At 36.8% G+C, this 16,516-nt stretch overlaps 1 protein-coding gene across 1 annotated transcript; it reads right to left on the reverse strand.

Annotated features, from left to right (window-relative positions):
• Positions 1-14,488: 14,488 nt before the first annotated feature.
• LOC107955807 (uncharacterized) lies at positions 14,489-16,159 on the reverse strand. Its single transcript, XM_016891604.1, has one exon. The coding sequence runs from the start codon at positions 16,157-16,159 to the stop codon at positions 14,489-14,491; it is 1,671 nt and encodes a 556-aa protein (XP_016747093.1).
• Positions 16,160-16,516: the final 357 nt, after the last annotated feature.

The raw sequence follows: 16,516 nt of genomic DNA on the forward strand, positions 1-16,516 counted from the left end.
ATGATAAAACTACTTTACTCAATTTTAACGTGCAAATATATAGAGTAGCAAGTATGAATGTTATTTAAAATAAAATTTTAAATATTTTTAGTTAGGGTAAAACCATATAGATAGTCATTCAAAATTAAAAAAAAGTTTGAAATTTAAGCACTCATGTTATGTAGTTTGATAATTTTGATCACTTTTGTTAAAATCACAAACGACAAGTTAACATGAATTTTTCTTTTAAATTTTGGTTTTACCCATAATTAAAGTAAAATCCATGTAACTGTTATTCATTAAAAAATATCATTTTAGTATCCCACACTTTTTAATTTAATTTAAGGTATATAAACCTAAAAAAATATGTAAAAAAATATTATTTTAGTCCAAAACTGAAAGAATCCGTCTTATGGCTCATTCATCATTGGGTCAATTTCGATTCTTGCCTTCCATGTTTACTTTGCTTCCAACACCATCAATACCTTCATTTCGCCACAAACATCCATCAAATTCAACAGCAAAACGTTGAGGGTGATGGCAACGATCCTAATAAGCACTCAAAATTGAGTGGCCACCATCTCTAAATTCTTTAAATTCCATAGCCTTGCTTATTCTTACAAGCAATCCTCTAATAAGAAGCAAGTTGTCTAGAAAGTAAGATGAAGCTCGGAGAAGCAAAGTGCGGTCAACTTGAGAAGAAATAAAAACTTAAATCGCGAGCAGTCCTCACTTCACACACATCAAAAACCATCAAACCACAAACTAAAAAGAGAAAATAAAAAATAAAAAATAAAAAAGCCTTTGTAGTAGAGGAAGAATGAAAAAAAATCAAGCAACAGACAGAGCGCAAGAAGCAAAGCAAAAATAAGAGAAAGCATAAAAAAGGAAAAAAGAAATTATAGAGAGAGGATGTAACACCCTTAAACTGGTCCGGTCACCGGACTCGAGCTACAAGATGCCACAACAGACCACATAACAGATACCAGTTGAAAGCACAATTTAAACTTAAAATATTTCATACAACATCATAAGTAATATTGTTTCACGTCAATCGTAACCAAACTAAATCTCAAACAGACTTACAAAAGCTTTTAAATCAAACCGGGAACATATAAGTACTTAATTATAAATTAAAGGAAAGGTAAATAAATTTCAGAAAATAAGGGTCACACGGCCATGTGCCCAGGCCTGTGACAAAATGTGGCCGTGTGTACCTGAATAACACAGTCGTGTCTCCAATCCATGTAACTAACTGAAACCATGTGAAAGAGAGTCGCATGGTCGTGTCCTTGGACCATGTAACAAATTGAGACTGTGCTAACCTGAAACCTTCCAATTACAAAAGAGCACATGGCCGTGTCACATGCCCATGTCTGACATACGATCGTTTGTTTGCCCACGTGCACAAAAATAAACCTTACAATCAAGTTACCTAAACCCAACTTTTACTTAGGCTATATACATGCAACAACCAATTCTTCAATTTATTACAAATGCACCAAAATTATATTTAAAGACATAATCTGATTTTATTTCTAACCAATATGCCTCAAGACACCTCAATCACATTCAATTCAAAATGAATCATTTCAATTCATGTAAACATTTTATACCAAACATTCATTCCATTTAACATTAAATCACACACCAATACTCATCCCATTTATATCCATCAACTAACCATTTAACCATTCATCCATATATCTTTCTTTACATGGATCACATAGCATCAACCTTTAGGCACATTTCATACTCTAGCATCACATTACTATTACATAAGAAACACATTCATTTAGCATTGCTTATAAGATATCATCACAAAGTTATGAACAAGTATTATGAACATAACCAAATATTACCAACCAAGATGATACTCATACAATTTATGCCTATATACATGCCAAAAAACAGATAAAATATCTACCAAGATAGAAACTGGGTAGTGTAAGCTCCTAGTTGATCCAATCTTCACGTTCCACAAAATGAATCTGCAAGGTAGGAAAACATAATCGAGTAAGCATTATACATGCTTAGTAAGCTTATAGATGCTAAACCCATAAACTTAACTTAAATTAAAATTAACATACTCAAATAACAGGTTTAACTAAAATATCCTGTCACAACATATCATAACAGAAAGTTGAGCATTTCATATCACAAAGGAAATAAAAATAGTTCAATCAAACATCGATTCCCCAACAATGGCGCCAACAACTTGACTGCCTCTCCCTCGATCGTTTAGGGAGAGATAAGAAATCAACACTTGGGAATTAAAAATACAATATAAAAATCGCAGTTGTACTGCAAATGTGACAAGTCAGTCGTAATATTTGTAATGTTATAATAGAACACTAAAGTATTCATAGGATTGAACCCAAGAGAATCGTGGATTGAACAATTTCTAAATAACGTGCATGTAAAAATAAGAGTCTAACCAACTAATCGTAAAAAGCTATATTATGAAAAATCATAAAATTAAGAGAAATTAATCTACTTTACTATCTAGCTAGAGAAGGACTAGCTTGTAAAACATGCAAAATTATGAAATTAACATAAAATGACAAACAATGATTGGTTGACATTGATGTGATTCACTAATCCTCGAATTAAGGATTCTAATCGTTTAAACTCCTAAAATGGCTCCATTTTACCTATCGATCTCCACTTGATCAAGTTAGACAAATTAATCCAGATTATCTCTTTATCTTATTGGTTAACCTGGGACTAATGAATTTGTGCCCAACAAGATCTCCTTTCGGCCTCACTTGCCTAAATATTCTATTAGGGTCATTAGTCAATCTTAAGTTTTTAAGTTTATTAAAATTAGTCTAATTTATTATAAGTTGGTCATTCATCCAAAACTTAGCTCACCACATCTTTATCAATCAACCCCCTTAAAAGTTTAGCTACTCATGTTGGAAATAAAACTAAGAACCATAGAAATGAAAAGCAAAGAAGTAATCAAAGCAAAGTTTGAGAAAGATATAAAATGTAACATCCCAAACCCGGCCTAGGCATTATGGCCGGATCTGGCAAAGTCACATGAGAATGTATTTAAAACCGTATTTACCCAAAAACCATTCCAGTTACCACCTTTTACTTAACTCAGAAAACATATATTGATTAATTATCTTGAAAACATTTCTTAGTTCGCGGAAGCTTAAGAACAAATAAAGTTGCAGTTCAAAAATCCATAAACAGTATTTCAAAATTTTGAACTTAAACCAAACATTCTAAGTCCAGAAGTTTACATAATTACTCCCAACTATAGCGATTAAAATAAAAAAAACATTAAAAACCTTTAAAACCAAAGTGTATGTAGCAGTGGTCATAGTCGAGCCCTTCCGCTGCACCGATCCACCTACTGTTGAGGATTACCTGATAGACAAACAAAATAAGGGGTGAGTTTTCCCAAACTCAGTGTGTACATCCCCACAATAAAGCATGCATGTAAACGGATAGAAGTCAAACAGTCATAATCAAGCCTAAGCTCTTAATAGGAACAATGTAAGCCTTAGCCCACTTAGAACAGTATCAGATACATTCAGGCCTTAGCCCATACAGACATACATGTATATCAATCAGAACAGTAATGCCCACCAACCCTGCACACTATCTTCGTCCAACCCAACACACTATGAGGGGATAAAATCGACCCACCCAGCCCTACACACCATGTATGGGGATAAAATCAACCCATCCAACCTTACACACCAAATGGTACCGTATACGACATGTATCAGATATATGCAGCATAGCTGCCAGAAGACAGGCTAATAGCCTTTCAGTCTTCTTTCTCTTTAACAACATACCCAACCCAATGCAATGCAACATAAATAATAAGGCATGCTCATGTGCAGATATCAAATCATAATATCATCATCAAATTAGAACAGATACACATGTTTTAATTATCATGCTTTTACATACATCTTAGTATCAAATCAGATTATAGGGGTTTAAGTAACGCTTACCAACCCTACAATTAGGTCACGTCGACTTGGGCGACCCGTGCAACCTTGCAGAACATTTCAAAAAAATCAGGTTCACACGCTCGTGTGGCTCACATAGCCTAGATTGGCCTTGCCCGTGGGGATCACACGGCCTGGCCCAAGATTCCATACGCCGGTATGGCCCACATGGCCCAATTGGTCAAGCCCGTGCCTCGCATACGGCCTCGCCAGCCTCACACGCCAGTTTTTGTCGTGCCCATATAGCGCGCGAACGGCCTACTTCGTCGACCACATAGTCGTGTATCGCCACATGGCCTCCATACGGGCAGTCCACACGCTAGTGTGGCGTCGAAAGTTTCGATTTCAGCTTTCACCGAAACCTATTTTCTGTGTAATTGAAGTACACACTTGGTTCCGATTGAAGCCTAACGCAATCTAGAACACTCCAGAACCTATTATTGTCCATCGTAAGCCAAATTTTCAGTCTCTTGATTTGAATAGTTTAGAATAGACAAATCTCGAAACGAAAGATCTACTTACCTTCAATGAATAACAGCGATTACTCGTTGTTCAGAACCCCAATTAGTGATACACAGAACCTAGATTGCCCCCTAAACAATAAATTAAACCCCTCTTAAACGATCTCTAAAAGAAACCACACAATTTAACAAAACCATACTTATCGAGCCGATGGAACCACTAGCAACATGCCAAAACTAATCGAAAGAAAGAAAAATGGAAGAGAGGGGTAAAAGAAATAAAATTTTGGCAGCAAGGGGTTTGGGAAAAGAAAAAAAGGCAGAGAGAGGAAAAATAAAAAGGAAAAAAGGTTAGGCAAACACCTGATAAACCCTACCTCCCCCTTTAGTGTTTTAGTCCAACTCAAACGTTCGCACGGCTTATCAGCAAAATAATGCCACACTCACGACTCAAACTTGGGATCTCAGGCATAATCCCTTACCACTTAATCACTAGACCAGCAGGCCCATTCTGTTAAATTCCTACCAATAAATTCTTATAACCCCATCAACCAAAAGCCAGGCTTAATTCAAATAAAAACCAAAACTTAGCCCAAGTAAATGCTTGAACTTGGAACCTTCCAAACACACCCCAGAAAACACAACCTCTTAAACTACATATATTTTATGCCAAAATGACTCAAAATGAAAGTCTCGATATTTCCAAGCTCAACAATCCCAAAAGCCAAAATTACAGAAATTTGGGGCGTTACGTAAAAGTTAGGATTTTTATGCAAGAAAACTTAAAAGACATGTAAAGAAAAACATTTAACAATAAAATCTAAAGTAATAAACATAAAAGAACAAACTTTAACAGATGCAAAATAAAAAAAAAAACTAAAATACATTAAACTAAATTTGAAAATGTCTTACAACCAAGGTATAGAGATTAAAAGTGCAAATAAACCTAAGCTACAGTGATAACTAATTTAACCAACACTAAGAACAACTAAAACAGGAAGAAATGTTGTTGGGAAATATAAAATCTACAACTAATAAAATGAAAATAAGGAACCTTAGAAGAAGAGGAAGAAAAACTAAGAGAAAACCTAAAGAAAACTAAACCTAAACTTGTAACACCCCTATACTCGACCTGCTCACCAAGACCGAGCACCAGAATGTTACATTTGTTGCCGAAGCAACTTCAGAGAAATTTAGTTTAAATACTCCTCTTTATCAAGTTAATAGAAAAATTTGTAGTTAGTATTAAATTTATAAATCACATTCCAAGCTTTAATCGAACTTTTGTTAGCTCTATTTAAGTTTTATTGACCACTTAGGACCTATTTATAAACTTGTTTTTTCTAACATCAAAGGCATCATTGTGATGTCAGATGGCCATGTCGCGACATACACTCTATTTTTCTCAATTTCTCCAAGTTTTAAATTTTCTTTGTAGTCTAGAACCTACTTTCTATTCCACTTTTTTACTTTATTCGCTAATCATTCATTCATATAACTTATTCTCAACTCTTATCATCAGATATTCACACTAAAACACTACATTTACACTTTATGAAATTTAATTACTATATCATGAAATTCACTATTATTCCTATGTATCTATTTCCCATTTCAACACTAATTGATTCTCAATCAAATTTATAAGATTGACACAATATTGAAGGTATACAAATAATTCCATTAAGTTGTCATATTACAGATGATTCTCAAACAAATTATAAGACTACACAACATGTGATAATAGAATGTCGATAATGACAATGTATTACAAAGAAAAGAAAGAAAAATAGAACACACAAATTTTACGTGAAAACCTTTTCGGAAAAAAACCACAGGTAGAGGATAAGAAAATTTACTATTTTTGAATTCGAATAATACAAGAGGAGAGACGACTATGTCTATTTATAGGTTGTAAAACCATATTTTAATCAAAGTCAAATAGAAGTAACGAAATAAGGCTAAGACACCTTATTCTAATCAACATTATAAAACTTAAGGTACAAAATTATATATTGTAAAACTATGGAGATTAAATGTAACACCTAAACCCGACCTACAAGTTTACACCGAATCTCGGAGGCTATATTGATCACCAAAGCGATTGTGAGAAAATATTACAAAACAAGTTGTCCTAAATTTCATTTCAAAAAAAAAATATTTATTCCTTTACGAACCAAAAACATTTAATCCTTTAGCTTCCGAACAGAAATATTACAGTTAAGTTTATTATATGAACAAAATAAAAGCTTTAGAGCGATAAATTCCAAATAGAACCTGTAACAAAGTTTTTATAAAAACCTACATATCAAAACGGTAAATCTAAATGAAAATTTAAAAGTTAATTGTTAAATTATTTTCAATTGAGACTGTCTGAAACCTCTGCATACCGAGTCCAGTGTCAGAATTTCAGAAACGTACCTGCAAGGGGAAACACTAAGGGGTGAGCTACTTGAGCTCAGTGTGAGTTCGAAACGAGACTAAAAACAAAATCACAGAATTTAATACAACAATGTAATAGACTTACAGATATAAGTAGAAACAGATACCAGACAAGGAACCAACGTCCCAACATGCAATCGGAACAGAGCACACCAAGTATACACAGAACACTTAACACACGTGTTGTTCAGGCAAACAGAATACAGTCAGATAAACTTAGACTCAAGCAGATGCACATGAATGCAGTCAAGTACCAAAACCCACCCATCCAGCCAACACACCTCTCCATCCCTCGGTCACACCCCATAAGAGCTGATTAAGCTCATCCAACCAAACACACCACATAGGACCTCGAAAGGCCAATCCAACCCTATACACCATGTATGTGGACTAAGCCACTCAGATATAAATATGCAGCAAGGCTGGCGTATATGCAGTACAGTGCAATGCGGTAACCCATTGTACAGACATGTTGCAGTTTGAACTGCCAGATCAGATAGTGGTATGCAACAAAGTTGACGTACATACAGTACAGAGTGATAAACCACTGTATGAATAAGCTTGCAATTAAACTGCCAGATCTGAACAAAAATAGTTTTCCTTCTCTTCACAACTCAACCCAAAATACTTTATGCAAGTGCATGTATGCATTCATTCCCATAGAAATAATGAACACGTCAACAAATAATCAGACAGAAACAAATATGCTCACATGCCCAACAAACCGGATTTCGAATTAACGTCTCACATAACAGTCACAAACAACACATAAGCAGAGTACATGGTCACACATATCGAGACTTAAACACCCTCACTAAAGCTTAGCCAAGGGTCGGAATACATAGACACATTTTCAGATAAAAAACACACAAAAGATAAAATTTGGTGTCTTAGGACCACACGACCGTGTGGAAAAACCTAGGCTGTGTGAGGGTTAAAATGCCCGTGTGGAGGGAGGCACATGGCCGTGTGGTAGAGGCACACTCCCGTGTGAACCAGGGAGACGACCGTGTGAATAGGCCGTGTAGTTTACTGTCGAATTGTGCTAAAGTAGGGTTCAAGGAAGATATGGTCGTGTGTCAAAAAAATACACTCGTGTGTGATCCTTAAATCCTTAAATTATCCACACAGCCATGTGGCCAGGTCGTGTGGCACCAAATCACTCAAACCCTAATTCCCAAACACACACACTCGTATGCCCGGGGGATACGGCCATGTGAAAAATGAAAAAAATCCTCAAATCAGCCATACAGCTGTATGGCCAGGCCGTGTGGCACCAAAACTGTAACACCCCTTACCTGTATCCGAAGCCGGGACAGGTTTCGAGGCGTTACCAGACTTAAACATTCACAAACATGCAAAACTAGGCCATAAAATTTCATCCAAATTAAAACTTTTCAAACACATATAGATCGTCCCTTATATAGGCTTTTGAGGCCTAAAACATGCATCGGGATGGTTCGGGACTAACCGAGGACTTTAGAAAGCTCTGGGAAAACTTAGAGAAATTTTCATGAAACAGGGTCGCACGCCCGTGTGGACATAGGGACACACTCGTGTGTCTTCAACACGCCCGTGTCCTCAGGCCGTGTAACTCTCTATTTATGACATCAACAAAACAAATTGATCCACATGGCCAAGCCACACACCCGTATGCTAGGCCGTGTCCTCCACATAGCTGAGACACATGGCCGTGTCTCTGCCCATGTAGCCAACACTTAGGCTATTTTTCCAAGCCTTATGTTGTCCTTAATTCTCTCCCATACTTATACACATTATAGAAACATATTATAACATCAATTTAATGGTTAATCATCCTTTAGTAAAATTCTGTTAAAGCATTTACATGTTGCCATACATGTGTTTATTACCTATACTCATGTTACACCAAGTTAGACATTCCAATTCACAGTCTACAATTGTCCATATTCAATCATTATCAACTTAATATCATGCCACACATTCATTCCATGGCCACGACCACCTCAAATGGTCTTAGAGCATTCATCATGTACATGTGTTATACTAATCATTCATAACAACCAATTATAAACACATCACAAACATTAATGGCAAGCGTCGTTTTGCCTATCAAAATAAAATAAACCTCTTAAAAAATAAAATAAATAAATAAAAAAGGTAGAATAGTGGAAGAGGGTCGATCCACAGGGAGTCTAATGGAATTTTTGATTAAATTTCTTGTTCTCGACCTAGGAGCTGAAATGGAAAATAAAAAAAAAAGGTGATTTGAGAAGTCACAAGAAAATAAAATAAACAAGTAAAAGTGCAAAGAAAGATGTATTAAAATAAAAGCAATAAAATAAAGAAGATGAAAGATTAAGTTGAGTATAAGAGTCGCCTCGAGCTAGTTTCGTCAATTCCCATGATCATCAAAAATAGATTTTTGCTCTGGGATTCATGTCGGTTACAGTCTACAAGGCCCAACCCATCGTAACTTGCTTTTCTCTCATGTAACCGATCTTCCCAAGTCTATCTTCGAAAGTCGATTCTTAAGTAAATCTACCACGTCTATCGCCATTAAAATATTTAGTTTTAAAACAGGAAAAGCCCAACTCGGAAGTTGTCTTATCAAGAATCATTTCCGATCTCGTCTTTCCTTAGCAGACCGCCGCTAAGAATGTTCATAGGAAGTCGAAATGCCACAAGCCGATCCTTCCTCCCAACTGTAAAATTAAATGATTCCAGACCAACGGATCCTTTTTGATTTGAAAAACGTTTAAAAATTTTAGTAAGGCCAATTGCCAAACTATCTAAGCAGAAAGACGAAAATGTATCTCGAAGGGATTTAAGCAATATTCAATTCTCACGTGAGGAATTGATTCGTACTAGCTCTTGGCTTGAGAAAAAATTAGCCAAGCATGATATTGATTATCATGCTTAACATGTTTTGATAATGTAAAAACATAAAATAAAATAAAGTAAAGTAGAAATAAAAAAAGAAGAAAATTTTATTAAAATGAAAACAAAGTAGCAATAAGAACAAAAGACAACAGATACTTAGCCTTACCCAAAGGTGGGTATTTATAGGCTTCAAATTCCCAAATCAACAACGAAAACTAATCAAAAAAAGATAAGATAACATCTATAAAATTATGAAAATGAAATCCAAAATCCCCCAAATCACGTCAATAGATCAAGATAAGTTGTTTCCAGAATATTCCCCGTGTTGACTTCTGATTTGCCACGTCAGATCCGCGTCGTGCCCAGCGTCGTGCCCACGACTCCAGCCGTGACAGAATAAGCGTCGTGCCCACGACTCAACCTGTGATAGAATAAAAAGAAAAAAAACTGTAGATTACGTCTTTTTGTTGCCATTTCCAGTATTGGGTTCACTACACAAGAAATAAATCAAATACAACCAATTAAGTAGTGAAAAATTCACAAGACAAAGGAATTAACAAGCAAAAAGTGTCAAATATAAGGGTACATCAAATTCCCCCTCACTTGTCTCATACTTGCCCTCAAGTATGTTTGAAATAAATTAATCAAAAGCTTCATCATCTTTCTCCTAAACCGTTGCAAGTCTTAAACAAAGTTATGAGAGTTCAAGTGCACAAAAATGACGTGAATAAAACATGAATAAAAACGAATAGGTGCAAGCAAGAACAATTATTCAACCTTACCATTGTCTATCAATTATCAATCAAATTCTAACCTAAGCTTAATTCTTACCAAGATGCACTCAAATCACTCAAAGTGTTTCGGGTGTAGAAATCAAATTCACTCAAAGTCAAAATTTGAATAAAGGTCTCCATAGGCTTGTGGCAAGATCAATTCTCCACTACTTTAAAGAAATGAGATGCAAAAATCATTAAAACTTTTAATAAATAGTGTAATGGGGCTTAGGTAAAGGTAGGGAATAAGGCTAAAATGAGGCTAAAGAAAGTCAAGACAAGAGCTTCCCAACAAGTAACTATATCATGTCCACAACCTTAGAAAAGATAGGCAACAAGAATAAGCAAACTAAACAAAGGTAGCTATAATGAACAAATCATCAAACTTTTTTTTTCGAATTATTTTTTTTATTTTTTATTTTTTTGAACTCTTTTTTTTTCTTTCTTTTTTTTCTTTTTTTAGAAATTATTTTTTTGTGCTTTTTTTGTCTCTTTTTTTTTGTTGAACATGATCTCACAACCTTAAACTTATGCTCTTTGTCTTGTCAAGGGTGGAAGAGAGGAATAAATGAAAAGGCTCGGGTTAAAATCTTGGTGGAAACAAAGAAAACAGGATTAGGCTTCAACTTGGTTCATTAAGGGAAAAGAAAGGGTGAATCCTAATGCCTAAATCATATTAATGCATCAAATTCCAATGTAATCTCAAAATGCATACAAGCCACAAGTTCTAGATTCCAAAGTCCAAATTGACACTCTCAGGCAAGAAAAAGGAGCATGAAAATATAATCATACATGCTAAGGGCTCAAGTTCTCACAAAATGGGCTAATTAATTAAGCTAGATGAGAAATTCAACTAACAACATCAAGACAAATTGTAAGGGTTGTCAAATTGGACTTACTCATATTATTCGATTATCAAACATGCTAGAATTCAAGTATCTTTATGAACTAAAATAATCATAACATGCTTAGCGACAAGTAACGGCAAAGGAGTTGTTCTTCTAATCAATTCAAACAAACATATCATCAAACAAATATGACAAGCAAGGCGAAATTAATGTCATCCTTTACGCTCCCCCTGACTTAATCGTATTGTCCCAATACGGAAATATAAATGTAAAGTACATTTAAGAACAAAGAAAGGTAAATGATACTCCCCGTGATCAATGACGACGGCAGCCACGGCTGAGGTAAAGGAAGGAGAGTATTTCCGTGATGTTCTCTTCTAGGGCCTGGAGGGGTCTGAACAAACGACAAATAAAAAAATTTAAAATTGATGAAAAGTAAACAAATGGGTTGCCTCCTATTTAGCGCTTTGTTTAACGTCGTTAAGCTCGACATTTTCCTGTCAGATTTTTGGCTTTTCCAACCCGATTTCTTCAATTAGTCCGATTGGTGTGCTCTCGAAGAAAGGTTTTAGCCGTTGTCCATTAACTTTAAATCGTGCACCTGAGCTATCCTCAATTTCCACGGCTCTATGAGGAAAAACATTGATCACGGTAAATGGTCCGTTCCACTTGGACTTAAGTTTTCCTGCAAAAATTTTTAATTTTGAGTTAAATAGGAGAACTTTCTGACCAACGGAAAATGATTTAAATGAAATGCGCTTGTCATGAAATGCTTTTGTTCGCTCTTTATAATTTTGTGCGCTATCGTAAGCGTTGCGGCGAATCTCCTCAAGCTCTTGGATATGAAGTTTCCGTGCTTCGCCAACAGCGTTCATCTCCATATTACATTCCTTCACCGCCCAAAATGCCCTATGCTCGAGTTCGACAGGCAAGTGGCAAGGTTTACCGAAAACAAGTCGGTAAGGTGACATCCCGATAGGTCCTTTGTAGGCCGTGCGATATGCCCACAATGCATCAACTAACTTCAAGCTCCAATCTTTTCGATTTGGTTTAACGGTCTTCTCTAGGATTGACTTGATTTCTCGATTTGAAACCTCTGCTTGTCCGTTGGTTTGCAGATGATAAGCTGTCGCTATCCGCTGAGTCACGCCGTATTTCTTCATCAAAGCTTCGACGACTCGGTTAACGAAATGTGTTCCTTTGTCACAAATGATCGCTCTCGGAGTTCCAAATCTTGAGAAAATAAAATCACGTAAAAAATTAATTGTAGTTTTCGCATCATTTTCTCGGGTGGCTTTCGCCTCTACCCATTTCGAAACGTAATCAACGGCCAAAATAATGTATAAATTTCCAAATGATGAGGTAAATGGCTCCATATAATCGAGCCCCCACACATCAAAAATTTCACAGATGTGTATAGGATTTAATGGCATCTCACTCCTTCGACTTAGATTTCCGACTCTTTGGCACCTGTCACATGCTTTGCAAAAGTTGTAAGTGTCCTTAAACAAGGTTGGCCAATAAAATCCGCACTCAAGAATTTTGTGTGCGGTTCGTTTAGGGCCAAAATGTCCACCGCAAGCATAGGAATGACAAAACTCAAGTATGGATTTTACCTCGCTGTTACTTACGCATCGTCGTACTATTTGATCCAAGCAAATTTTCCATAAATATAGATCATCCCAAATGTAGTATCGAGACTCTCTTTTTATGCGTTTGATCTCAGATTGAGATAGATTGTTCAGAAATTTACCCGTAGCTAGAAAATTCACCAAATCGATGAACCATGGGAATGATGTGTGTGCTTCCATCAATGTTTCGTCTGGAAATTGTTCTCGTAGGGGAGGTTCGACTGGTGAAGTAGGTAAACGGCTTAGGTGGTCAGCTACTAAGTTTTCACTTCCCTTTTTATCCTTGATTTCAAGATCGAACTCCTGCAGTAAGAGAATCCATCGTATCAACCTCGGCTTTGCTTCTTTTTTGTTCATCAAGTATTTCAGCACTGCATGATCTGAAAAAACAAAAATTTTAGTTCCTAATAAATAAGAATGAAAATTTTCTAATGCAAAAATGACAGCAAAAAGCTCTTTTTCCGTTGTCGAGTAGTTGCGTTGAGCCGAGTAGAGAGTCCTAGAGGCATAGGCTATCACGTGTGGTCCTTCTTTACTCCTTTGACCGAGAACGGCTCCCACGCTAAGGTCAGATGCGTCACACATAATCTCAAATGGTAAAGTCCAATTTGGTGGTTGTACAATTGGTGCAGATATAAGCCTTCCCTTAAGCTCATCGAATGAATCTTTGCAAGATTGTTCAAAAGTAAAATTCACGTCCTTTTGTAGTAATCGGCAAAGAGGTTGCGCCAACTTAGAGAAGTCCTTTATGAACCGTTGGTAGAAACCTGCATGGCCAAGAAAACTACGAATTTCCCTCACCGAAGTGGGGTATGGAAGTGAGCGAATTACATCAATCTTTCCCTTATCAACAGCAATTCCTTGGGCCGAAACCACATGACCAAGTACCAATCCTTTACTTACCATGAAATGGCATTTCTCGTAGTTTAAAACCAATTTAAATTCAATGCATCGATTAAGAACATAAGAAAGATTGGAAAGGCATTGAGAGAATGAATTACCGTAAACAGTAAAATCATCCATAAATACCTCTATTCCTTGCTCGATGTGATCGGAGAAAATGCTTAACATGCATCGTTGGAATGTGGCCGGAGCGTTGCAAAGACCGAAAGGCATTCTTCTATAGGTGAAAGTTTCGAAAGGGCAAGTGAATGTTGTTTTTTCTTGGTCTTCAGGCGCCACCGGAACCTGAAAAAATCCAGAAAATCCATCAAGACAACAGTAATGTGTTTTTCCAGCAAGTCTTTCGATCATTTGATCGATAAATGGTATAGGAAAATGGTCCTTTCGGGTTTGTGAGTTGAGTTTCCTATAATCGATACACATTCTCCAACCATTTTGTACTCTCTTCGGAATTATTTCTCCTTCGGCATTTTCGACCACTGTAATTCCAGTCTTCTTTGGCACAACATGGACCGGACTTACCCACTTGCTATCAGAAATGGGGTAGATAATGTCAGCATCTAGCAACTTTTGAATCTCCTCATTCACAACCTCTATCATTGGCGGGTTTAAACGTCACTGGCCTTCTCTCGTTGGTTTCGCGTTCTCCTCTGTTTTAATTTTATGCATGCAAGTGGATGGACTTAAGCCTTGGATATCAGCTAATGTCCATCCAATTGCCTTTTTATAGGTGCGCAAAATAGCAATCAATTCTTCCTCTTCCTGTCGTGATAATTCACTTGAAATGATAATTGGCAAGGTTCGGTTATCGCCCAAAAATTCATATTTGAGATGCGATGGAAGTTGCTTCAATTCTAGTTGTGGTGCCTGCAAAATTGAGGGAAGGGGTTTAGATGGAATTAATCGAGAATCAAAAATGGAGGAAAGAGTTGAAATGATTTCGTTTTCATCATCGAGATCTTCCACATCCCTACAAAAATCATAAAACAAATCAGTTTCGATAAAATCATCGGCTAACGGATCTATAATATCAATAAAATTTAAACTTGCGACGGAATCAGGATACTTCATAGCTTTGTACACATCGAATTTAACCACTTTCCCGTCAAATTCCATGGTTAAGATGCCGTTACGGACATCGATCTTTGTATGCGCTGTTGACAAGAAAGGGCGTCCAAGCAAGATTTCTGATCCGTTGTTGCTGCGGTCATTTTCCATGTTAATAATGTAAAAATCAGCAGGGAAAATGAGATCATTTACCTTTACCAACACGTTTTCTAGTACCCCTTCGGGGTAGATAACTGACCGATCAGCTAATTGAACCGTCACTCGCGTCTCTTTTAATGGTTTTGTTGAAATTTTGTTGTAGAAGCTTAGCGGCATGACATTAATAGATGCGCCTAGATCACACATTGTCCTTTTTATTCCGAATTTTCCTATTTTGCACGGAATTGCAAACATCCCTTGGTCCTTGTATTTCGGTGGTAGGCGTCTTTGAAAAATGGCTGAAATATTCTCGTTGAGGTTAACTCTTTCATTGCCGGATAACCGCCTCCGATTTGTGCATAAGTCTTTCAAAAACTTCGCATATTTTGGCACCTTCTGAATGACATCAAGAAGTGGAATATTGATTTCCACTTTTTTGAATATATCCAAAATTTCCTTCTCCTCTTCCTTTTTGTCACGCCTTGCAAGCTTTCCTGGAAAGGGAGGAGGAGTCTCGTAAGTAGAAAAAGAAGGACTAGGAATCACTTTACCTGAGGTAGGCGAGGATTTTTCTTCTTGACTCTTCAAAGAAGTGTCTTCTTTGTCTTTCTCGATTTTCTCGGGCTCCTTTGTTGGCTTTGGTGAAATTACGGTACCACTTCGTAAAGTAATCGCGCTCACATTTTCTCTCGGATTTGTTTCAGTTTGAGAGGGTAATCGTCCTTGAGACTCTAGGCGACCAACGGTTTGGGCTAGTTGGCTTATTTGTTTGTCAATTTCTTGGAGATGAGATTGTGTTTGGGTTTGGAATTTCTCTTGTGAAATGGCCAACTTTTCAACAATGGTCTCAAGAGAGGTTTTTTGTGGTGATTGATTTGGAAAGGGAGGTGGTCTCGGTTGGTAATTTTGGTTTTTGTTTCCATAACTCATATTTGGATGATCTCTCCAACCGGGATTGAAAGTGTTACCGTAGGGATTGTATGGCCTTTGAGGAGGTCCTGGGAAATTATTTATGGCATTGACTTGGGTGCCCGTCTCATCTTGTAGCATTGGACATGAATCGGTTGGGTGGTTCGGCATCGTGCAGATTCCACAAACCTTCGCGGCTCCTATCTTACCTGTGACAAGAGAATTGACAATATCAGTCAATTTGTCTATTTTATTTTCCAAAGAAACGGTACTTACTTCGTGAACCCGTCGGCTAGGTTCACTTGAAGAGCCGAACTGTTACGAGTTTGCGGCCATAGTAGAGATTAGAGTTCTAGCATTTTCTGCCGTCATATTGATGAGTGCGCCACCACTTGCAGCATCCACCATCTTTTTGTCCGTCGGAAGCATCCCTTCATAGAGATACTGAAGAAGGGTTTGCTCGGATAGGCCATGCTGCGGGCAACTTGCGCATAACTTTTTGAACCTCTCCCAGTAGTCGTAGAGAGA

Source organism: Gossypium hirsutum, chromosome A07 (genome assembly GCF_007990345.1).
Source record: "Gossypium hirsutum isolate 1008001.06 chromosome A07, Gossypium_hirsutum_v2.1, whole genome shotgun sequence".
Classification (NCBI taxonomy): domain Eukaryota; kingdom Viridiplantae; phylum Streptophyta; class Magnoliopsida; order Malvales; family Malvaceae; genus Gossypium; species Gossypium hirsutum.

Excerpts from the sequence above, each read along its gene's own strand:
- LOC107955807 (XM_016891604.1), bottom strand. The coding sequence starts at position 16,159 with ATGCCGAACCACCCAACCGATTCATGTCCAATGCTACAAGATGAGACG.